Genomic DNA, 24,942 nt, shown 5'->3' on the forward strand with positions numbered 1-24,942 from the left:
CCCAGAGCGGCTCCATCCCCTGAGGGGAAGATCTTGCAGTGCTCACACTTCTAGTCTCCCATTCATATGCAACCAGGGCAGACCCTGCTTAGCTAAGGGGACAAGTCACGCTTGCTACCACCAGACCAGTCTCCTCTCTGAGGGTCTACCATTGCCTCCTCCTGTGAGTATGAGATGTTGCCTTTCAGCATCTTCCTATATCTCTACTGCCTGATAGAATACCAGCGGGGATTCGAACCGGCAACCTTCTGCTTGTTAGTCAAGCATTTCCCCGCTGCGCCACTTAAGGTACATACTGCATTTATATTCTGCTCTTCCTCCAAGGAGCCCAGAGTGATGTACATGGTTGTGTTTGATCCTCATAACAACCCTGTGAAGTAGGTTAGGCTGAGAAATGGGGTGTAGCTATAACTGAGTGGATGGGTTCAAAGAACCCGGGCCCCCAAACTCCACCCCTCCCTCCCTATTTTCTTGATTATATCCCTCACTCTAAGGGGCCACTGGAAAAAGGGGCGAACATGGGCCCCTTCTCCCCTAGCAACGCCCCTGCTGAGAAATAAGTGACTGGCCCAGAGTCACCCAGTAAGATTCATGGTCAAATGGGGATGTTTGGGAGAGGAGCGCTGGTCTTGTGGTAGCAAGCATGTCCTATACGATATTCCCCTTAGGGGATGGGATTGTAGCCCAGGGGTAGAGAGCATCTACCGCACGCAGAAGGTCCCTGGTTTAGTCCCTGGCTTCTTCAAGATAGGGCTAAGAGAGATTCCTGCCTGCAACCTTGGGGAAGCCGCTGCCAGTCTGGGTAGACAATACTGAGCTAGATAGACCAATGGTCTGACTCGGTATATGGCAGCTCCCTATGTTCCTATGTTTGTGTTTTTGTGTGAATGACTGTAATTAAAATAAAGTTGTCGAGTCTACTCCTGGCGCCCACAGAGCCCCGTTGGTTTTCTTTGGTAGAATACAGGAGGGGTTTACCATTGCCTTCTCCTGCGCAGTATGAGATGATGCCTTTCAGCGTCTTCCTACATCATTGCTGCCCGACATAGGTGTTTCCCATAGTCTGGGAAACATACCAGCGGGGATTCGAACCAGCAACCTCTTGCTCCCTAGACAAGTTACTTCCCTGCTGGCAGTGTTCATTTTGAAAATGAACCTGGGTACAGGCCCCCTGAAATGCAGGAGACAGATAGGAAGTGCTCTGCTGTACCTGTGTGCAACATAGCATGTGAATATGCTGTAAGAAAGGCATTTGTAATACAAATGAGCATTGTGGCCAGTACAGAATTCATGTATATATCACCAGCCCAATCAAAGCAGTCACTGCTTTAGTCTCACTCAATGAGGCTTAAAAGCCTCTTTCTAGGCAATGATGTTAATGTCTGAGTCGGATTGTGAATCATGCGGAACAGGAAAGGGTGGGTAGGCATTTGTAATGCAAATGAGCATTCTGGCATCTGTAATGCAAATGAGCATTCTGGACAAGGTAGGCAAGGCATTCCCATTACAAACTTGATTTTGAGGAAGAATGGCTTTAAGCAGTGGGTGGGGTCACATAACCCACTGCAAGTAAGTAAGGTAAAGGTAAAGTGAGCTGTCAAGTTGATTTCGACTCTTGGCGCCCACAGAGCCCTCTGGTTTTCTTTGGTAGAATACAGGAGGGGTTTACCATTGCCTCCTCCCACTCCCCGTGTGAGCTGATACTTCTGGTCACTTCCGGGCTGTCAGGCAGGCCTGCCACAGAGGGGCATAACTATAATAGGGCAAAGGGAGACAGTTGTCTGGGGGCCCACTGCCTTAGGGGTGCCCCCAGAGGCAAGTCACATGACTGACTCCCCCAGCCGCGCACCCACCCGGGCTTCCTTCATCCTCCAAAAGTGATGTGAGTGTTAAGACCTGGAGCTACCAGAAGAGCAAGTCTTTCTCTAGTACCATTAAATGACTGGCATCGTCCACAATTTACAAAACCTTTAAAAAAATAATTTAGGATGATGTTCTATTGTGGCACATAGGAGATATATAAAAAAATCTTACTATGCTTTTTATTACCACTATTCAGCCTCATTTAAGATTTCTTTACTTCATGAACTAAGCTTCAGTGAGGGGTGGGGGCCCATTTTAAAATCTTGTCTCTGGGCCCACTTGCTACGCCCCTGCTGCCACCACTGCTCAATATTTGTCTGACATCCAGGTCAACATCTGATGTGGGCTGCTTGGGAATGTTGGGTGAATATTAGGTGGCCGCAGGAATCTGACTTTCTCCACCCAACGTGGCAAGCACAGGCACTGCAAAATAAGCCGAACTTGCAGCTTGCATCAGGACTCAGGAGTGTGCATCCCTGTGGAACCTCCGATTCTCTCTTACTTACTTGCAGTGGGGTCTTGTGAGCCCGCACAATGGGAGTTTAAAGCAGCCGAAGCATTTGTGTGAAAGCAGGTAAGCAAACCACACAGCAACGGCCTGACAAGGCTTAGGACCTGGACACACCTGATGGAATGCGTCTCCCTATATTGGCTTGACTGGGCACTGCAGTCATTGTTGAAGATTCTCCTCCAGGACCCCCACCTTTAGAGGTGAGGCTAGTGGAGACTGAGGGTGGGGGAGTGAGGAGAAAACTGTCTTATCCTGTCTAAGGAATCATGCTTTTCCCCAGGCAGATTCACCTCTTGGTGCTATTGATTCCACCCCACCCACGCTCCTTTTTAAAAATCTGTAGCTTTTTCTTGTTGCTTGTAAAGTTCTTTATTGTCACTTTTAAGCTTGCCCTGAGGACCTTCCTGTCCTGTAGGGTGGAATAGCAGCGTTTTAAGATTAAAAACATAAACTGTAGATCTGCTCCAGTTAGCCTTGGGAAATTCCCTCCTCCTCTGTCTCAGTTTCGCCTTCCTAAAATAAAGGTCAGAGCTACCTACCTACCTACCTACCCTCACAGGTCTATTATCTGAGAATTATTCCGATATGGAAATTCATTACCTGGCTCAGCAGGTAAGGGAGGTTATGAATCAGAATGAGAAACTGTAAACACACAGCGGGTGTGACTTCAGAGCAAAAATTGGGGGAATCACAACTGCATTTTAGAATCCCCCCCCCTCTCTCTCACACACACACACATCTTTCTTCAACCTTAACTGCAGTTAAGTATTCTCCTCCAGGAGAATACTAAATGAGCAAAGAGGCACCTTTTAAAGTGGTGGTTCTCTTTATTGAGCAGGGGGAGAACAAGTGGCCCTCTCCATCCCCAGCACAGCATCCTTCCAGGGGCTGTTGCTGGAGTCTATCTTATGTGTCTTTTTAAATTGTGAGCCCTTTGGGGACAGGGAGCCATCTGATTTATTTATTTATATCCTTGTAAACCAATTTGGGAACTTTTGTTGAAAAGCGGTATCTAAATATTCTTTGTCATTGTCTTCTGTGCAAGGGGCCATGAACATGCAAGAGACAAATGGTCTTGACACACCGCGTACGAGTGTCTGTAATTGATGGTGTGTGTTATAGTTTTTCTGCCAACTCTCTGGACAATGTTCCTAAGCATTGGCCGCTGGCTGGCTGCTGGTTCTTTTGGACTGGCCTCCCTGCCTCTCCAAATAGGCTGATCTCAGGGTCAAACCATATGTGACATTCAATTGTGTAGCTGTTTCTCAGGAAGGTGGGGGTTTTTTGGTGTGTGTGTTTTTAGGGGAGTGGTTACTGAAAAAAATCTTTGGAGGCTGTGACTGAGAGTAGTGGGGAGAGGCACAGGCTACTTATAACACAATGGGGGATCAACTACAACTCTAACTACAAATATTTATATACTACTTTTAAACCAAAGTTTCCAAAGCAGTTTACATAGAGAATGAATGAATGAATGAAGGGGGTCTCCCTGTCTCCAAAGGGCTCACAATCTAAAAATAAACATAAGGTAGACACCAGCAACAGCCACTGAAGGGATGTTGTGCTGGGGGAGGATAGGGCCAGTTGCTCTCCCCCTGCTAAATAAAGAGAATCACCACTTTTTAAAAGTGCCTCTTTGCTCAGTTAGCAGGGGAAAGAAACAGTAACACAGACCAGTATATACTCCCAGCATGTATAGTTTACTCCTTGGTAACAACATCATCTTTAAAAAAAAAAAATCCTATGGCAGCTAACTGGAGCAGACTTTGCACGTGTTTTTGGCACAGTTTTTATTAAGGAGTAACGATAAGAATTTTTGCTTGAGGAAGGTATTTTGAAATATGTTGTTGGGGATGAAGACCAACCCATGGAGCTGTTTCTTTTTGTGGTGGGAAGGGCTGCTTAACCCTTCCTTGCCTGCCTTGGCTACTCAAAATTGGCTTCACCAAGCTGCTTTCTCACTCACTTCTGGGAGTGGGGGGGGGGCAGAATGATACAGGGTTTGCATATCTTTGCGGGGGGGGGGCATTTTGGGGAGGCTGCTGACAAACAGCCAGAAGGAAAAGGAATCAAAGGTGCTGGATCACAAGCCTACTGGAACAGGTACATCGCTGGGTCTAGTACAGCAATGGTTCAGTTTCCCACATTGGCCAACAACCACAGATGCATAAGGAGCAACCTCATACTGAGTCAGACCACTGGTCCACCCAGCTCAGTATTGTCTACACTGACTGGCAGCAGCTCTCCAGGATTTCAGGCAGGAGTTTCTCCCCAGCCTACCTGGAGATGCTGCCTGCCAGGGACTGAACCTGGAACCTGCAGAAGCATGCAAAGCAAGATGCACTCCCACTGAGCAGTGCCATTCTTGGGGCAGGAGGGGTTGCCGATCGGTGCCATTTCAGCAAGCCCCATGCCTATCCTGGGCTCCACTGAGCAATGCCCCCATCCCCAGATGTTTCCAGAAAACCCACGAGTAGCGCATTAAGGCGTCAGTCCTCCCTTCACTGTTTGCTCCCCAGTAGCTGATATTCAGTAGCACCAACTGAAGCTTCCCGCCCGCCCTCCCCTTTGTAAGGCAGTACCTGCAATGGAACGAAACAGATCTGGACCACAGCAAGGACCAATGGCGTCATTAAGGGCTCACCCATGGGGCACAGGCTCCCAATGAAATGCTCACAGAGAGCCCATCAGCCACTCCCTCCGCCATGACTTCTTCCAGAAAGGGAGTGTAGCAGTGGAGGTACTTGCACAGAGCGTGGGAGGGAGCTCCTGGCCTCACCTACCTCGCTGCTAGGATTGCCATGACCCCCCCCCCAGAATTTAGGGTAGCCCCGGATTTTGGCTCCTCCACCTGCCTGCCAAATTCCACCTGGATTTACACAGATTTCATATGCGCTGCCCGGATTGCCCGGATTTTACTCTGGATCTGATCACATGGGAGGGCAGAGAAGGAGGGGAAAGTATACAAATCTGTCCAATAAATAAATAACTAAAATGCAAATTTGTTGCCACATAATTTTATTTATTTATTATTATTTTATTCAGTTTCTATATGGCCCTTCCAAAAATGGCTCAGGGCAGTTTACACAGAGAAATAATGAATGAATGAATGAATAAGATGGCTCCTTGTCCCCAAAGGGCTCACAATCTAAAAAGAAACATAAGAGAGACACCAGCAAGAGTTACAGGAGATACTGTGCTGGGGGATGGCTAGGGCCAGTTACTCTATCTGCTCAAGCAGAATGAACTTACTCATTCTGGACAAGGTAGGCTTTGCATCCACTTTACAAGCCTTTCTGCATCAACCCATCTGGCATCACACCCGTACATGCTGACGAAAATGTTTGGGTAGCTTTGTAACTTACAAGAACTCAGTTCTCTCAATGAATTTCACAGATGTCGTAGAGGTGGTTGTACATATTGGTACCCTTACATGCTATGTGTGTGTGGGGGGGGGGGGTGTAGAATTTGGAAGGCAGTCTTATTGAAAAATGCTTGTAAAGTGGACGCAATGCCTACCTTGTCCAGAATGCTCATTTGCATTACAAATGCCTCCCCACCCTTTATTGTTCCACATGATCAGTGACCGGATTCAGACACTAACAGCAATTTCTAGAGAGCGGCTATGTGTTTGACAACCCCTGCTTTAACATATGCAGATTAAAAGATTGTCTATAACAGTAATGCTAGGCAAAAGATGACATAGTTGCCAACATTTCGGTAACAAAGGCGGTGAATGTAAAAGGACATTTTCATTGGCGGTTTCAAGTTGTTTTTGCATCAATCCATTTTAAATCTCAATGTAAAAGCTACATGGGTCAGAATACTCAGCTGTATTATGAATGCCTCTCTTCTGCTTTCTCTTCTGCACTAGCTATGATTAAATGTTTGCAGAAAATGGTTCAGAAGAAGCTCGAAGGCTGATTGAAAATGCTTTTTTGAGATGCAGCCAGACGGGTGTTTTGCTTTGTTTCCTCCCCGCACTGTGGTTGTTGCATAGCAATCGTAATTGTCTTTACTGTTCTATTTCTAATCCTGTAGATGTCCATGCTGTTGACCTCCTCGCCTAAAGAATCCCCCCAGCCAGCCCAGCCCCAATACTCAACTCACATTCATTGCTTTTCTTTTCAGCTGGTACATAAGTGGGATCAGCAGAAACAAAGCCCACCAGCTCCTTCTCTTACCCCCCAATCAACATGGCTCCTTCCTCATCCGGGACAGTGAAAGTAACAGAGGAGAATACTCTCTTTCAGGTACTGCTACACCTTCTTTTTCAGCCTGAAACCAGTTTTACTACTACAGCTTCCTCCAAGGAACTCCGGGAATTATAGTTCTATGAGAAATGTTTCAGTGCCTTCAGCAAACTACAATTCCAATGTTCCTTCAGGAAAGGAAGTCAGCCACAACAGATATAAACACCAGTTTGAAATCCGTATAGCAGGGGTTCTCAGACTTTGGGTCCCCAGATGTTGTTGGACTACAACTCCCATCATCTCCAGCCACAAAGGTCATTGAAAGATGGGGATTATGGAAGTTGTAGTCCAACAACAACTGGGGACCCATTTTTGAGAACCTCCCTACTGGATAGCACAGATGTCTCTGATTTCTGCAATGGATTTCTGTCCACCTTCTCATCCCTCATCATAGATTAAATTCAAGGCTGATTTATATAAGACACAGTGTGCATGACAAGCATTGCCCCATGCAGGGTTCCACATGGCCCAGTATCTGGTTGAAAGGGGTCTTTGGCATGCATTGTACTGTGAAGTGTGACAGAGCTGGGTTCTGGATCAAGATTCAATCTGATCTGGACAGGCTTGGATATTTGACGTAAACCCACAAGCTGATGGTGGTGGTGGTGGTGGTTTACATTTTATATCCTGCTATTCCTCCAAGGAGTAGAGCGGTGTACTACATACTCCTCAGAGTGGTGTACTACATACTTAAGTTTCTCCTCACAACAACCCTGTGAAGTAGGTTAGGCTGAGAGAGAAGTGACTAGCCCAGAGTCACCCAGCAAGTATTATGGTTGAACGGGGATTGGAACCTGGGTCTCCCCGGTCCTAGTCCAGCACTCTAACCACTATACAGAAATGTAAAGTCCTGCATCTGGGCAAGAAAAATCAAATGCAAAAATATACGATGGGGGAGACCTGGCTTGGCAGCAGTACATGCGAAAGGGACCTAGGTGCCTTCATGGACAAAAAGTTGAACATGGGCCAACAGTGTGATGCAGCGGCTAAAAGGGCTAATACAATCCTAGGCAGCATTAACAGAATCATTGTGTCCAGAACACGAGAAATAATTATTCTGCTCAATTCTGCATGAGTCAGCTCATACTGTGACTTACTGTGCCCAGTCCTAGACACTACGTTTTAAGTGATAATTCCACTAATGAACTGGAATGAGTTCAGAGGAGGGCAGCAAAGATGGTGAGAAGTCTGGAAACCAACCCTGCAAGGAATGACTAAAGGAGCTGGGTTTGTTTAGTCTGGAGAAGACTTTGGGGAGATACAAAAGCTGTCTTCAAATATCTGAAGGGCTAGAAGAAGGAAGGGACTTGCTCTCTGTTGGTCCTGAGGGCAAGACTAGAACCAATCGGTTGAAAACAAAAGCTAGACATTAGGCGGGATTTCCCTACTGTGAGAGCTGTTTGACAGTGGGACAGTCTGCCCACTAGAGGTGGTGGCCTCTGCTTTGCTGGAGATTTTCAAGAGGCTGGATGGTCATTGGTCAGGGATGTGGTAGCAGATTCCTGCAGTGAGCAGGGGGTGGACTAAAAGACCTCCAAGGTCCCTTCCAACTCAAACATTCTATGATTTGTTAGTACTGAATTGCTCTTTATCTTATACACATCAGCCCTTGGATTGCTGAATAGTGGGAAAGGACTTGACAAAGCTGGTGGCAGCAGAGGAAATCGCCGATCTATCTGATTTGATATTAAAAATGACTCAAAGCCAGGTCACAGGCACACTCACACACACACCCAGAATTTCATGGATGAACCCAGAACACTTGGTGCTTTTAACACTGCATACTCTCACCAAGCATCACAGCCTGTGTCCTTTCCCTTCCCATCACCGAAAGCTGTTTCCTGCCTTCAGCAGGTTGTATTCAGTGACTGTGTCCTGCATTGGCTTATGAAGCAGGGTGTGTGAGTAAACTCCCTCTTAATAACTTCCCCCAAAGGCAAAAAAAATAAATAAATAGGGATAAAAGATGGGCAGTCTTTCACCAGAGACAGGTACAAGGAAACAGGGACTATCTCCAGGAAGAGAGACATCTGGAGTGTGTGCCTGTCACATGGGGTGTGTTTTCGCATTTGTCCAAGAACAGATAACACAGTCCGTTTCGTAACTGCTTGACACACAAGCTTAGTATATAAGATGCAGCAGTGCAGTCTATGGTTTTGCAGAGATAAGACAAACACATAGGAAGGCGTGGCAGGGAAGAGCAGAAAAAGAAACATTTTAAATAACTGTCTCATAGTCTGGGAAATAAGAGGGTGGACATGAGATATGGGCTTGAAACACTTTCTGTGCTTCCTTTCAAAGGAAAGGAATTAATCAGAAGAAACCAAAGATTCTGCATCAACAAATGGTTTAAAAATAATTTTAGAAAGCATCTCAAATACATCCAAATCAAAAATCTGAAACTGAACCTTGAATTTTGACAAGTGTTCAAATACATTTTAATTAGAGAGGTTTCTTGATTAGATTACCATCACCCTTTTCAGTAGGTGTTTCCAGATGAGCTAATTGCCTGTGTATTGTGGGTGCCATAGTCCTGTTCCTTGAACAGCAGCCTAGCATATATAAATCTGGCAGGTGAAACTTTCCCATCCTTTTATCTGTATCAGGAAAAGTTTCTCCTGCTTTCTTTCTCAGATTGAAGCTGACAGCCGTCTCGTTAGGGTGCCTGGATGTCAAGACTATACCTGAAATTAGAAGAGAATTAATCTCCTTCTTCTTGTTGACAGCTGCTAAATTACAATTAGCTGTTAAGTGGGGAAACAAACATCCGCTACCTATTATAGGTTGGTTTGATGAAACATGGGAACACTTAAGGCATGAGGAAAGTCTCAGGCCAAATCAAAGGGATATGCAACCTGTCTTCTGTGGATGACTTGTTAGAGAAGTGGTTCCCATTTATTAAATCTGTGGACACAGTAAAGCTAACATATAGTATAGGAGATCATAAGATTGTTCATACAACCACAAGGGGGTGGGCTGGGGGGAAGGTAGGAGCCTACCTACCTTCTCCCAGACCACCAGAGCCCAATCAGGGCTCCGCTGAGTGGCATGGTCGCAAGGCAAGCAGTGATTGGGGAGATGGAAGCCAGGGCTGTCAGGTATCCCACAATGCTCTGCATGAATAGCATGGTGCATTGGGGAAGCTCCATGCTGCCTGGCCACTCCATCTTCTTAGCTCTATGGTAAAGATGGCTGCTAGCAGCCCAGGAAGAGCTGCTGGCAGCACGGAGCGCCACATGACCATTGAGTCATGTGGACACTTGCCCTCCTACCTCACTTTAAGCCTCAATTTTAAATCAGGGTTACCCAGGAGAGGAGCGGCAGGATCGGGAGTCATCCCAGGTCTTCACACGACCAACCCTACCGAGGTAGGGCAGGGTTAGCCCAGGTGGGGCTGGTTATGAGAATGGGCTCCTTGGTTCTTAAGTTCAATATTGATTTTGTCATATGAGAGGGGGGGATTTCTTTTCTTTTTGTTCTTTTCTGGGATTGTAATTTTTAGCAAAGCTTGGACTTTCTGAAATGTTCTAAAACCTTTAAGGTAAAGAAGCTTTGGTTATTGGAAAAACAATTGTTTATTCATAAGGAAGCTTTTGGTGATTCACAAAGAATCTCTTTGCGGAATTATTGTTTATTTGTTGGTTGTTTTGTAAACTTGAAAAACATCTTCAGTTAAAAGATAAAGGGGCTGCTCCTCACACAACCTGTTTGTACATGCAAGACATTTCTCTTGCATTTTGATTTGTTTATGAAATGAGAAAAAGAGAATATAAGTTAAATAGAAAAAATTGAATAATAGAAAAAATAGAATATTCTGAAATACAAAGGAAGTTGGAGGTTTGTTATCTAAGACAGATTTTAAATCTCCTAGAATCATGGGAGATAAGTTAGACTCAAAATGGGAATTTGATATTGGGCTAGAACCTAGAGCAGAGATTCCCCAGCGTAGGTTCTTAGATGTGGTTGGACTACAACTCCCATCCTTTGAGGAAGATGGGAATTGTAGTCCAACAGCATCTGTGGACACAAGCTTGGGAACTCTTGCTCTGGACACTACAGATTGACTGTTTTCAGAAAAAGAGTAACTTCTGTCAATCCTGTATAGAGAAACCAGTGGGCCTGCCCACTATGAGTTGTAGTTTCCTTTGGGGCCCCTGGAAGAAAACAACTTTAACATATTGCACTCCTGTGGGAAGCTATCCACAGCCTATGCAATGAGTTCACTCCAGAAAGTTAATGAGGAAGATCTTGTAAGATCAAAATGCTAATTATTCAACCTCACACTCCCTCTCTCGTGTATAATTAGATCAAATGGCACAATAAACAATGGTATTCTGCCCACACAGGCTATATGGTGAAAAGTGTGAGCCAGCCCCAGGCCAGGCAGTGACTAGGCACGGTGAGCAATGGCTGGAAACCACTGGTTTTGACACTTGCCCTGGTTGCCTTGCTAGTCCATGGGCACAATTAGATCTGGAGCATCTTGTCTGCTGCTGACTTATCTCAATGGCAGGACAGGTTTCCCCCCACTACTTTCCTAATCCCATGTCAGAGATATCACTCAAGAGACCAGAATGAATCTGGGCCCTTTGTATCCTCCAAGATGAGACACATGCCCAGGTCTGGCTTGTGTACTAGGTGGACCTAGGCAGTTGCCTAGGGCACCAGACCTTGGGGAGGCATGCGTGCGGACACCACCACCCCAAGCCCCACAGTGAATAACCACTGCAGGTCCCAGGGGCAGCTGGGGTGGTAAGGAATATCCCACCCACCCACCCCCACCCCTCTCTCTCTCTCTCTCTCTCTCTCTCTCTCTCTCTCACACACACACACACACACACACACACACACACACACACACACAGCTGTCTTGCTGCAACTGGAATTCACGCCACCACTCAGTTGGCTGATGTGCATTTGAGGGGTTGGCCCAGTAAAAGTCTTGGCTAGACTGACCCCCTCTATGGCCACCAATTCATGCGCACCAGCCGGATGAGCAGCAAGGGCAAAGCATATGACAGAGGCAGACTCCATGCAGAACTGGACAATGGCACAGGGCAGCAGCATCAGGATTTCTTGCCAAATTTTAAAAGTGTAATCTGATTCCTCGTTGCTCCCCCCTGCCCCAGTCAGCACCAGCCATCAAGTATGACTTCCCTGCCTCCGCATTCTGTATGATACAGAATATAATTTTAACAGTATTTGGGGTGGGTTCCAAAGTAATACTTTACCTAGAGTACCAAAAACCCTAGGGCCAGCCCCGGGGTTGCCAACTGCCTCAGACTGACCGGGGCATGCTGTATTTCAGGGAGAAAGTATTTTTGGCTGGCACCAGCATCAACTTTGTGATCTCTCCGTGCACCACCTCTGTACCTCTGCCCACCAATCTGAAGGTCTCCCCTATGCACTTTCTTTGAAGCTCTTGCTGGACTGTGCTTAAAAGAGGCAGAGCAGGGAGCACTGCAGTGTGTGTGTGTGTGTGTGTGTGTGTGTGTGTGTGTGTGTGTGTGTGTGTGTGTGCCCTACCACCACCACTGCCTGTGTGCTTGCTGCCTCCTTGGAGCTACTGCCTCGAGTAATCCTCTTTGCCCCCATCAAGGGACCGTTCTGCTTCTGCTGCTGCTCTCCACACCAGCTAGGTTTTGCTAAAGAATGTGTGTAAATCCATGGGGGTTGTGTTTGTTTTTTAAGCAATGCACTCTGTTGAAGTTGGTTTGTGAATAATCAAGGAGCTATGCGGATCCACAGGTTTTTGTGTATGGGCTTTTTTCTTTTTCTTTTTGTCTTACAAATGCACTGTATTTCAGTTGGTTTGTGGTGAATGATCAAGGAGCTGTGTGAATCCATAGGGCTTCTGTAATTTATTTTTACAAATGCACAATGTTCTAGTTTGTGAATTATCAAGAAGCTGTGTGAATGGGGCTTGTGTTGTTTTTAAACAATTACATTGCCACTCAGGCTCCTGATTACCCCTGCACCCCACCCCTGTGATCCCCTCCCAAGATCCCCCCAAGACTCCCCTTAATCTGAGTCCCTTATTCAGGCAACGAAATGTTGGCAACCCTTGCTAGCCCTAGATCATGTATTCAGCCCTCAGATTCTTCAGGCATATCTCAACACCACAGACTTAAATTGTCTTAACTGATGTTCTTTCTTCACAAGGAATTATGGGAAATGTTGTTTTATGAGGGAGACTATTTAAAAAGATGTATTGTTGCTATAGGGGTGGTTCACACTGAGCTTGGCCTTGACTCAACAAGAAGCATGACTATCAGAAGATAGATTCTAAGTTTTAGGCATAAATTTCCCTAATAATCTGAGGCAGAGACAAGATCTTACTCAAGAACAAGTCTTTATTTCAAAACTTCCCAAAATTCAAGCTGAAACCACAAGAACAGTTCAGCTCAGCCGGTATGAGGGACCAAGCACACTTCTCAACGAAGATCTGTGAAGGACCCTGTGCCATCTCTAAGACAATTATTTTTATAATTACTGCTTTCTGATTGGATCTTTATATGCTGGCATATATTACATGACCAGCCCCCCAAGAATGTATGTGCCACATCAATGCACTGGACATTTGTGGTCATTTGCGATCATTTGTTTACTGCCTTTTGCCTCCATGTTGAAATATTAAATTCTACCTGTTTTCTACTTATCAGCTCCAAACAGCAAAACATTTCTGGGCAGAAGCAGAAAAGCATGGCCTACCATCTTATAGCTACTAGATCAGGCCTGTGCTGTTTTTATTTTTTTATATATATATTTAAAATTTTATATCACACTCTTCCTCCAAGGAGGCCAGAGCGGTGTACAAGCTAGAAACATTACTTATCAGTAGCTATTGCCAAAATGCTTTCTGACAATCAAAAATTGTTGGGGGTTTGTGGTTATTTAGCAAAGCACCAAGGAAGCCACCACTCCAGTTACAGAATACAGAGTTTAATTGTTGCAGCTATTTAAGTAAAACGCATGGGGATCATTGTAGAGTCTAAACTAAATTGATTTATTGGTGAAGTACATTTGGGATAGGAAAGACCTATCCTATCTATCAGCTACATAATGAAGAGAGAGAGAGAGAGAGAGAGAGAGAGAGATGTTTCCATCTTCTAGGAGGAAAGGAAGATGACTGACTCACTACAGGAAGTACCTGAGGAGTCCAGCTTCAGATCCATAATGAATCAGGGAATTGGATCAAGGCCAGAAAGTGCACAGTCAGCTCCCCAAAATCTGGAAATTTGGATGCTCCAACTGGAACTTAAGAGACTGGCAATGGAACAAGAAAAACTAATAATAGAAAGGGAAAAAATAGTGGAGCAGAGGAGAGCTGAATTAGTCCACGAGGCTGAGATGGCATGGATTCATAAAGGGACAATTTCCCAACCAATTACCCGAACAGCACCAGTGGAAAAATGCAAAGCAGTTTGCAAGGCATGGGTCATAGAGCAGAGGAAACCAGGGACAGGTAAGAAGACCCTCACTATCTACCTTTGCTCCCAATGTCCCTAGTGGTCATTAGGATAGTTAGTGCAAAAGGTCGATGCGCTAGAGATTTCTATATTAGGTGGTATATAAATTCAATCAATCAATAAAATAAATAGTTTACTGGGGAGAGTATGTTTAATATATAGGCAAGATCCAGTTATTGTCAACAACACTTGTTCCAATGATGAGATGGAAGTCCTTATTGTGTGTGTTTGTGAGTATTTGTGTCATTTGTGTTTGTCCTTTTGTGTTGTGAAAATTGAATAAAAAGTATAAGATAATAAATAAATAAATAAATAAATAAATAAATAAATAAAATAGTAAATTTCTTCCTAAAGCTAGCATTTTGGTTTCAGTGTCCTCCACTGCAGGGCTGGTGCTCTTTACACTCATTCCTTCCCTCAGGAGCATGCATGCACACTGGTCCTTTTTCTTCTTGTTTCCTTCCTACAAAAATCATGCACTGCACTGCCACCATGTAATGATGAAAAGCGGGGGGGGGGGGGTACGAAATCCTTCCACTAGCTGTGAGGGGTAGGCTACTACTTCCACTAGCTGTGTCACGGGTAGGCTACTACCCACTTTTTAATATGAGCAGATTCACCTTTCCAGTGGAAAGTTCTGAGAGAGTAAAGTGGAAAACCCTTCCCTACATGAAAGACTTGAGCATTCTTAGGCCTTCAGGAGCGTGTGACTAGGGCAGAAGGCAATACGGAGTGACACTCTATAACAACAAGGATTTATTAATAAAACTATAGAGGTATCAACAATCGCTGCTTCCATTCAAACCAAACCCTCCCCAGGAACGACAAGAACCATACAGTCAGATCTAAGCACCTAAACAAAAACAAATTCCCTGCCATTTCTAGCTAAATTGGTCCCTATCTTTCCTATTTACTTCCAAGTAAGGAATTCCTAGCTGATTCCCAGCCCAAGTCTGTTAGTCTCCCATTTCCCTACAGTAGCTGCTGAGCAGACCTCAATCCAAGGCCTCCAGGGAAGAACTGAACTCCTCCCCTTCTCCTCTATAGGCTGTTGTCCAGGAAACCCTGCCCCTCACTCTGGACTGGGCCACAGCGATTTGATTCTCCAGGGCTTTCTTCATTATTTGGCAGAAGCCCCCCTCTAACTGAGGCCTAGTCCTCCCTCAAGCCTGACTCTCACTACAGTAAAGTAAAAATGTGCCGTTGAGTCAGTGTCGACTCCTGGAGATCACAGAGCCCTGTGGTTGTCTTTGGTAGAATACAGGAGGGGTTTACCATTGCCATCTCCCGTGCAGTATGAGAGGATGCCTTTCAGCATCTTCCTATATTGCTGCTGCCTGCTATAAATGTACCAGTGGGGATTTGAACTGGCAACCTGTGGCTTGCTAGTCAAGCCATTAGGTGGTACCTCACTACAGTAGCCTATTCCTATTTATTTATTTATTAGATTTATATACTGCCCTTCCAAAATGGCTCAGGGTGGATAAATTTATTATTATTATTATTATATTATATTATATTATATTATATTATATTATATTATATTATATTATATTATATTATATTATATTATCTATGTTTGGGAACTTTTGTTGAAAAGCGATATATACATATACAAATGAACAGCATATAAATATTTGTAGTAGTAGTAATAATTCGGTCATGTAGTCTCCCATTCAGATGCAAAAGCTTAGCAAACGGGGCAATTCATGCTTGCTACCATAAGACCAGCTCTCCTCCCTCTGGAGGAGAATCCTCAGGAGACCTGATGGAACTATGGAACCGAGTGCATTGTTTGAGGACCCTGACCACTACCACCCCAGTCACAAGAGCATCATCAGGGCCAATTCATCTTCTTCTGGGAAGCCAACAGAGTGGTCTTCCTTAGACTGAACCTTGAGATTTGTGAGCTCTCAGAGGTGGAGTCCTGTTGTTCACCCACATCTGTCAATCCATATCAGTGATCCGTAGACTCAGAAAGTCTAGGATGTGTCAGATGGGAAGTGGCACAAGGAATGAGCATGTGGGTTGCATACAATGGGAGGAAGCCAAGGCCTTTTCTACATATTTGGAAACATATCGCCTGTGTTTGAGCCTGAAGGTTGTGCTCAAATATGGGTTTCCTGGCAACTGAGCCAAAGTGTCTGTAGAATTAGGGGCCGAAGTTGCCAATAGTGAGGTCATTTTCTCCTTCCCTTCAATCTTCAGTTCGGAATCACAGCAAAGTGAGACACTTCCGGATCTACAAGAGCCCTGGAGGAAGCTTCTACTTAGAGAAGGGGCACACATTTCCCAGTCTGGAGCAACTCCTTGCCTATTACACAATCAACTGGAAGGCCATACAGAGCCCATTACTTCATCCCTGTGTCCAAAAGGTTAGTGTGGATGGGGAAATCTCTCTCTCTCTCTCTGTGCCCCTCCCTCCCTCCCTTTCTCTCTATCACTTGCTTTCCCTCCCTTCCTCCCCTGAGTCATTGGTTTGGACTGCCTGGATGAGTCATTCCCAGTTGTCTTTCATGGCTTCTTTTTCTTATGTGCCACCAGCTGTTTGTACCACCTCTTCTGCTGAACGAGGTCCTTTGCAGCCTTTGGTCTGCTGCTGGCCTTATAGACCTGATAGGAAGTGGTGAGAGCTTTTTTAGTGTTAACACAGTCCTTACCAAACCAAGGTTTGGAGTGGTGATGACCCTGTTGCAGGGGTGCACTATTTTTGCATTTTAGGTACCGTTGGAGCTCACAGATGAGAGTGCTGTAAATCTCCAGAGGTGTGCCAGGTGGTTCGGCTGTTATCAGGCCATTTGGAAATGTTGAAAGTGCTCCAAGGCAAGCAGCCCAGTTATCACTTGATCAAGTTGGGGGGTCCATTTTGTGCAGCAAAGGACTCTCCCTGCCAAGGATACTGGGGTCTGATAGCGGTCCTCAGTGTGAGTTAAGTGGATGAAGGACTTTAATTGAAGGAAGATTGGAAGTTGATCACTGTCAAATTTAAGAACAACCTCTAGGCTCTCAACAAAAGGAAGCAGATCCCTGGAGATGATTATGTAATTGATAGTGCTCATTCTTGAGCCTGAGAGACAGGTAAATTCTCTTGGCTGGTCACCATTGACAGCACCATTTATGATGAAGAGGTTAAGTCTAGTAGCTGTTTGTGCCAAGCAGAGTTCCATGAAGTTTGACCTCTGGTCCTTTGAAATTTGATTGGGAAGGAGTCCATCAGTCTCAAGGTTGGGAGGGGATCATTGATGTTTCATGTACAGGGTGTGATCATCAGGACCCAACCTAGCATTAAAGACTCCACCCGGGACCACCAGCGCATCAGGGTGAGAAAGACTGAAGTCGGCAGTGTAGGTTTCCAATTCAGCCCAGATAGTTCTAAGTTGGGGTTTCTGCTGTTGTGGAGGGAGATAAGTATTAATTATCAATAAGGAGCAGCAACTGAATTGGATTAAAACTGCCATAGCATAGTGCTTGAGTGGTGGGAAAGCTCTTGATGTTACACAAAGAGTGGTGGAAACTAGCACCCCCAAACCACCTTTGGGTTTTCCATGACTCATCCCTGGCTCGGCCCTAACTGAGAATGAGAGAAATCCTTAAGTAGAATTTACTCCATCGTCCATGATTCATCAGGATGATGTCATGGTGAGCCAGTTATTCAGTGAATTGGGCATCCTTTGCAGATGCGGCCCACCCAGCCACATTTCAGGAGAGGAGGGCCACCTTATGCTGGTGTTCTGGATGTCATGGTTGGACTGCAAAGAAGCGTCAGAGCAGATAGACTCTGTGAGGTAGAGGGGGGTTATCTTCCAGGATCTGCCCATCCAGCCTTGGGGACACTGGTGTGGCACTCAGTTGATCCCACACTTCCATCCCAGTGGGCAACTGGGCTGGATCCATTCCAGGGAGGTCAGTAGGAGAATCCAGAGTGCCCTCAATCTCTGGTAGACTACCTTGGGTACTCAGCTTGTCGCTGTCAGAGGGAGTTCCTTGGCCCATATCTTGTGTGTCTATGTCCTCTGGGGCTACAGAAAGGGCAGGGATCTCCATACCGGGGAGATTAGCAAGAGGGACCTGGGTGCCCGCTGTCCCTGGTGGGCTACCTTGGTTGTTCAGCTCACCCATATTCTCAAGATGAGCATCACTGGTCACAGGTACCTCAGTGCCCAGCTCTTGCAGAGTGGAGGGTGCATCCATGGAATTAGCGGATTGGTAGTAGAGGGACGCTGTAGGTAGGGGAGATGCTGGGGGGCTCTGTCTTTCACTCTCATTGGTTGCCAAGATGTTTGTGTGAGTCTGGAATTCCATCACAGAGGCCGTCTCTATAGATGAGAGAGGAGACACTGCAGAGAGGGCCTGGGGATTCCATGACACAGGCAGCCTGTCTGGGGTGAGGAGAGAAGTAACACTACCAAAGTGTGCGTCTGAGGCAAGAAGCACTCCCGGACGCATGTCTGCCATGTCTGGGGCCTTGGTACTGATTGTCCTGAGGCATCCAGTGGAGGCAGGAGAAAGCCTGGGGGATCGGGCACAGCCTGAAAGTGAAGTCACATTCATTTTCTAATTCAGATTCTGTTTCAGATTCAATTTCAAAGTCCGAGGGATGTACTTAAAGGAGCCATTTAGGAGGGGAAGATATTTCCAGCAGGGTGGTCTAGTTGTAGCTATTTGGGCCATGGCCTGGTAATGAAATTGGGGGGCTGGAGTGTCTTGCTATAGCGTGTAATGGTTGAACTTCCATTTCCTGTTCCTGCTCGCTTTCAGAATCTGAGTCTAGGCACACATCCCCTTGTAACTTTGGCTGTGGGCTTAGTCTCTGCATAAGCACAGTGAGCTTATTTTTTAAATGCAGTAAATCATCCTGGCAGTGGGGCTGGGAATTAGCCATCTCTGCTGAGAGAGTAGGTTGGGCCTTTTCTTGACCAGAAAGTTTGTTATGGCTAGATACTTCTGGCCTTAATTTAGCCTTCAGTGGCTTAGCTGGTGAAAAGTTGATGCGGCTTGAAAGGGGTAATTTATTTGTAGAGTAGTTGACAGGTTTATTGTTGTTGGTAATTAGCAAGTCTATGATTAATGATCTAGTGCCAAAGTCCCTAAAGACATGATGAAAACTTAAATTAAATTGCCTTAGACATTGAGCTAATCATAGGAGTCGAGAAGGCACATAGGCTATTTCAAAAGTTAAAAATAGTATTTTATGATCTGCTCGAGTTGGCAGGAAGTGAAAGCTCTCCAACTCTATGGATCTGATTTGGTGCTTTAAAAGTTCCAAGAGGGAGGCGAGAATATTTTTTTTCTTTGCCCATAAATGAGAGTCCATCTGAGGGAATTGAATAAGAATTTGGTGGGTCTGCAAAGTTCTTTGCAGTTTCATTATTTCCAAAAGGACGCACCCTGTGTAGTGAGTCAGACATCGAGGGAGGAGCTGGCCAGGAGCAGTTGATGTTGGTTGAGGTTTTAACCCCTTGTTGATTCATAGCAGTGAAATGGGCAAAGGCCTGTGTTAAATTCTCTTATTTCCCTCCGATTGCATTTAGTCTCTCCAGTGTAATTATCAAAGACTCAGCAGAAATTAAACAGGCATCACTTAGCGGCTAGGTGACAAGGTCGGGTGAGGAGTAAGGTGCATGGTTGGGAGCTATAAAACCCCTGACTCCGTTTCAAGCAGTTTTCCTATTCAGCCCTCTGATGAGAAAGTTTCAAGGTAGTTTGTTTTGTGTCTGTCTTCTGAGGTGCCGGCTTGTGTGAAACACCTGCCTTGGGAGCTTCCGTGGTCAGGACTGTGAATTTATTCTTGGTACTCACAGTAAATGAATCTCCCGGCACTGCCTCTGTGAAGGGGAGTTCAATCTGCAGCTGTTTTTACTTCGCTTCTCCTCCGCCCGCCCCCCCCCGCCCCATCCTCAGGAGGGCTCTTGCTGGTAGGACTTTTCCAAAGTCTTTTTCTCCCCCCACCCCGGGGGGCTGTCAATCCCTTGGAAGGCATGCCCAGGAAGGGCAGAAAGTCCAGATAGAAGCAGGAGCTTGGGAGCTAAGCTGTCATCCCGTTGCCATCTTGCCCCACCCTGTGCCATTGTTCAAGACTTTTCAAGATAAAACTGATGAATTTGGATTAGGGGTGTGCAAAAAACCGGAAAACCCAGCTCAGCTTGAATGAAATTGGATTCGAGCTGAACCGGGTCTGGTTTGGTTTTGTGCACACTCAAGCCAGGCCCCATTCGGTTCAAATTCAAACTGGTTCAAGCCCAGCTCGAGCGGGGTGGAGGGCGGTAAAATTGTTTTAAAAAATTAATTACTTACTGCAAATGAGGGCTGCAGTGACCTTGGGAGGTGCTGCGGTGGCCAGTGAAGGGTCTCCGGCGGCTCCCCCTCCCCTCGCAGCCTCTCCCCCTCTCTCATTTTGGGGGCATTTCAGCCCTCTCTGAGTGCACTGCAGCCATTTTTGGGCCGCCATGCAAGCGCACTGGCCATTTGTATGACCCAGCTCATGCAAATGGCCAGTGTGCATGCAGGGGCCCCCAAAATGGCTGCCATGTGCACAGAGGGCCAAAGGCTCTGGGAATGGCCAGTGAGGGAGGGGGAGCTGCTGGAGACACACACAACCACAGCTGCCACAGCACCCCGAGCCCACTGCAGCCCTCAGTAGTAGTAAGTCCTTCAGTTTTCAAAACTGTACTGCCCCCCGCGCTGCCACTCTCGAGCCGGGCCCGAACTGGCCCAGCCTGTTCAGCTCAACCTCGAACCGAACCTGGGCCAGCTCAGCTCAAGGCCCACCTCTAATTTGGAAACATTCACTGAATTGCCAACGGAAGCAAAATTATGCTTCAGTTGTAGGAAACTTATCTTTCTTTCCTCTGGTATTGGAAGAAACCATCTTCTCTTTTTTTTTGCTTTCTTGGAATTTGCTCCCAGTTAGGCACATTACGATTTCTCCTGGGAGTCACTGAAAGATCAGACTAAGAAAGGATTGGCACGCTGCCTGCATTCATATTTGCCCACCCAGTTTCCCTGCTGTAGATGCCACACCTCTCAGTCACCTGTACACTAGCCATATTTTCCTGGCCTTCAGCCATGCCCCACCTAGAAACTTCAGTCCTTCTCCTTGGTTCACACCACCCACCCACCTCAGCTCAAGGAAGACACAATTATAGTGCGCATTCAGTTCTGATTCAAGTTAAATATATATTGTTAAAACATGTTCTCTGATTATAGTTCAGCTCCCCCACTCAGGAGTAATTCTGGTAACTTTAATTAACCTCTTCAGAAGCAAGCCGATTAACACCCAGTATGCGGAGGTAGGAATGCATCAGCCCATTGAAATCAGTGGCTGACATTCTGACTTAACAAAGCACCAGTACAACAGGAGAATACCAGTCCTTCTGAAAATTTCAAGGAACTCAGCTCCACTGCTGGCTTAGTGGTGTTTGCAAATTTTGATGGCCTTCACTTCCCCAAGAAGCACTCTGTGCCACCTACATGTCCCTGAGGGCTGCACAGCCCTTGGAGACATTTTCTTGAGTGACACAGAGGGCTTCTGGGGGAAGTGGAGGTTGGTGAAACACCCCACCCACCCACCCACCCCACCCACACACTGGGACCAGTGCAGTATTAGTCTGGAACTCTTCAGAAACCCTGGTGCTTCACTGGTGCTTCTCCCATTGCAGTGGTCCTGTATTAGTCAGGATGTCAGCTAATAGATTTAAGCACACCCAACTCTGCATAGGATCCGGTTGTGAGAAGTAAGATGTGTTTTTGTGTTGCGTCTCAGATTTTGTTGATAAAAATTGAGCTTTGCCTCTGAAATTTGATTAATTCCCTAGACGAGGGCTGCATAACTTCAGCCCTTCTGCAGATGTTGGTGTACAACTCCCATAATCCCTGACTATTGGCCAGTGTAGCTAGGAATTATGAGAGTCGTAGTCCAAAAACAGCTGGAGGACCAAAGTTGTGCAGCCCTCCCCTAGACAGACACACCCCCACACACACTATCAAAAAGTAGAAAGTCATCAAAAAGTGCATTTTCCTTCACTTGAAATGTTTCCATGCCTTCCAAATGCAAAGTGCCAGAGCTGCATTATTATTATATGGCTCCAACGGCATAGCTAGACTGGGGGTCGGGGGGGGACAAATGTGTCTGGGCGGATGGGTCTAGGGGCCATCTAAGGCACCCTTGTCCCCCACCCAGCACACGGTCAGCAAACAAACCACTCATGGCTGGGGGTGGGTGGTGCTCCTGATGCTGGCCACCACCACCCCTGCATTGAGGTCAGAAGCATGCTGACACAAGGTGTGTGGCCAGCATCAGGACATGCACACACTGCCCATCCCTCTCCCAGAGATTGGTAGCAGCGGTGGGGGGGGCAAAGTGGGGAGGGGCCACCAACTTTCCTAAGACCCTCTTTGGCTCACAATTGTTTCAGCCCTGCTATGACTCTAACTCCTGGGGTGGGGTGGGGGCTGTTATCTCCATGGCCCCAGTGAACTGTCTGTGCTTCTGCCTAGACTCTCTGTGATGATGTTTTGCCCTGTGTCTGCCCACTTACAGAGGTCTTCCAAGACAGACCAGTGGGAACGTCCCCGTTCGGAGTTCCAGCTCTGGAGGAAGATGGGGGAAGGATGCTTTGGAGAGGTGTGGGAAGGAACATGGAAGAACACAGTGCCAGTGGCCATCAAAATCATGAAACAAGGTTTGTAGACTATGTCACTGGTTGTGAAATTCCTCTTCCAATCCTCCCCTCCAGGGGCGTAACGAGGCTGGAGTGGGCCCAGAGACAAAATTTTAAAATGGGCCCCTCGCTGATACACACACACTCACTTCACATGTGACTTGCCTCTGGGGGGCTCCTCGAGGCATGGGGGGCCCCAGGCAGCCGCCTCCCCTTGCCTAATGGTAGTTACGCCCTTGCTCCCCTCATTATCCTACAACCCAACTGGTTGTTTGATCCCCACTGTATGACTGAACCCCCTACTATAGGCTAAAGATGGAATCCTACATTGGACCCAGGGACTTCCTTCCTGGGGAGGAGAGCTGGTCTGGTGGTCAAGCATAACTTGTCCCCTTAGCTAAGCAGGGTCTGCCCTGGCTTGCATTTGAATGGGAGACTACATGCATGAGCACTGTAAGCTATTCCCCTTAGGGGATGGGGCCAATCTGGAAAGAGCATCTGCATGCTTTATTTATTTTGTTTTATTTTTTTATATAAATAGAAACAGGAAAAAGTGAAAGACATTCTCCACTCTTGAGCTTCACTCTCCACTCTTGAACAGTTACATATGGCATGTTTCATATAACAATCCAATATTTCACATTCCCCCCTCCCTCTCAACTAATATCACCAAAAGCAAAAATAGAAATATGAGTAATACAATCAGAGATTGCCAATCTGCTAGTACACTGCCCTCCACCCACACATCAGCATGCTTTAATGAAGAAGGTTCCAAGTTCCCTCCCTGGCAGCATCTCCAAGATAGGGCTGAGAGAGATTCCTGCCTGCAGCCTTGGAGAAGCTGCTGCCAGGCTGTGAAGACAATACTGAGCTAGGTAGACCAATGGTTTGACTCAGTATAAGGCAGCTTCCTATGTTCCTGGGGGGTTGGTGGGATTGAACCTTGACCGTTTGTTCCCCGTGGTTTGGCTGGGAATTGAATCTCGGTCAGATCTCACCTGGAATAGTGTCTAGTTCTGAGCACTGCACATTCAGTTCTTAACCACTAGTTAAGAAGGACATTGGTCAACTGGAATGGTTTCAGAGAACTGCAACAAAGATGGTGAAGGCTCTGGAAACCAGGTCAGGTATGATTAGCCTGGAGAAGATAAGATTGAGGGGAGATATGAGAGCCATCTACAAATATCTGAAGGGTTATCAGCTAGGAAGAACATGGAAGAACATAGGAAGCTGCCATATACTGAGTCAGACCATTGGTCTATCTTGCTCAGTATTGTCTTCACAGACTGGCAGCAGCTTCTCCAAGGTTGCAGGCAGGAATCTCTCTCTCAGCCCTATCTTGGAGATGCTGCCAGGGAGGGAACTTGGAACCTTCTGCTCTTCCCAGAGCAGCTCCATCCCCTGCGGGGGAATATCTTACAGTGCTCACACTTAGTCTCTCTTTCATATGAAACAAGGGCGGACCTTGCTTAGCTAAGGGGACAAGTCATGCTTGCTACCACAAGATCAGCTCTCCTCCTAGAAGAGGGAGTGGACTTGTTCTCTGCTGCTCCTGAGGGCAGGATTAGAACCCATGGGCTGAAATGACAAGGAAGCAAATTCAGGCTACACATTAGGAAGAACTCCTTAACTGTAAGAGCTGTTCCACAGTAGTGATGCGCACGAACCTCTGTCTGTGCACAGGTTCGAATAGGAACCGGTTCGTGGATTCCTCACATGCATGGAAGCCATTTATGTGGTCAGCAACACCTTACTGACCATGCAAATGTCTTCTGTGCATGCGTGGAGGCCATGTGCATGCCGTGCTGGGGACAGTGCAGGTAAGGACCTCCTCTAACCACTTTTTAATATGCTGCTTTTCGCCCCAGCCCCCCAAATAGGGATGTGCGAACTGGCTCAAGATTGAGCCAGTTTGCCATCCAACTGGTCCGGCTTGACCTTGAGCCAAACACCACCACCCCTGAGCCAGCTCGGGGATTCTAACATTTAAAATTATTTTTTAAAATGACCTACTGGTGGGTCCGGCCGCTTCGGGGAGTGCTGGCGTGGCTGCAGGAGAGCCTCCGCAGTCACCCTCTACCCCTGCCAGCCTCCCCCTAGTCCTCTAAGGGCCTTCGGTCTATTGGGGGGCCATTCTTGCCCTTTTCTCAGTGGCGGTCGCCATTTTGGAGGCCGCCGTGCATGTT

General features: G+C 46.5%; 2 protein-coding genes across 2 annotated transcripts in view; both read left to right on the forward strand.

The window, feature by feature from the left end:
* Window positions 1-12,055, forward strand: part of LOC128322324 (peroxidasin homolog) — a 165,787-nt gene extending 153,732 nt beyond the window's left edge. The window contains exons 23-24 of the transcript XR_008305664.1: window positions 6,506-6,627; window positions 11,936-12,055. The gene's annotated coding sequence lies outside the window, so the exon portion shown is untranslated. The remainder of the gene's footprint in view (window positions 1-6,505; window positions 6,628-11,935) is intronic.
* SRMS (src-related kinase lacking C-terminal regulatory tyrosine and N-terminal myristylation sites) overlaps window positions 1-24,942 on the forward strand; it is a 51,737-nt gene that overhangs the window by 15,808 nt on the left and 10,987 nt on the right. The window contains exons 2-4 of the mRNA XM_053243390.1: window positions 6,506-6,627; window positions 16,305-16,471; window positions 22,636-22,777. Coding sequence (XP_053099365.1) covers window positions 6,506-6,627; window positions 16,305-16,471; window positions 22,636-22,777 — 431 coding nt within the window. The remainder of the gene's footprint in view (window positions 1-6,505; window positions 6,628-16,304; window positions 16,472-22,635; window positions 22,778-24,942) is intronic.

The sequence above is a fragment of the Hemicordylus capensis genome, chromosome 4 (genome assembly GCF_027244095.1).
Source record: "Hemicordylus capensis ecotype Gifberg chromosome 4, rHemCap1.1.pri, whole genome shotgun sequence".
Taxonomy (NCBI): domain Eukaryota; kingdom Metazoa; phylum Chordata; class Lepidosauria; order Squamata; family Cordylidae; genus Hemicordylus; species Hemicordylus capensis.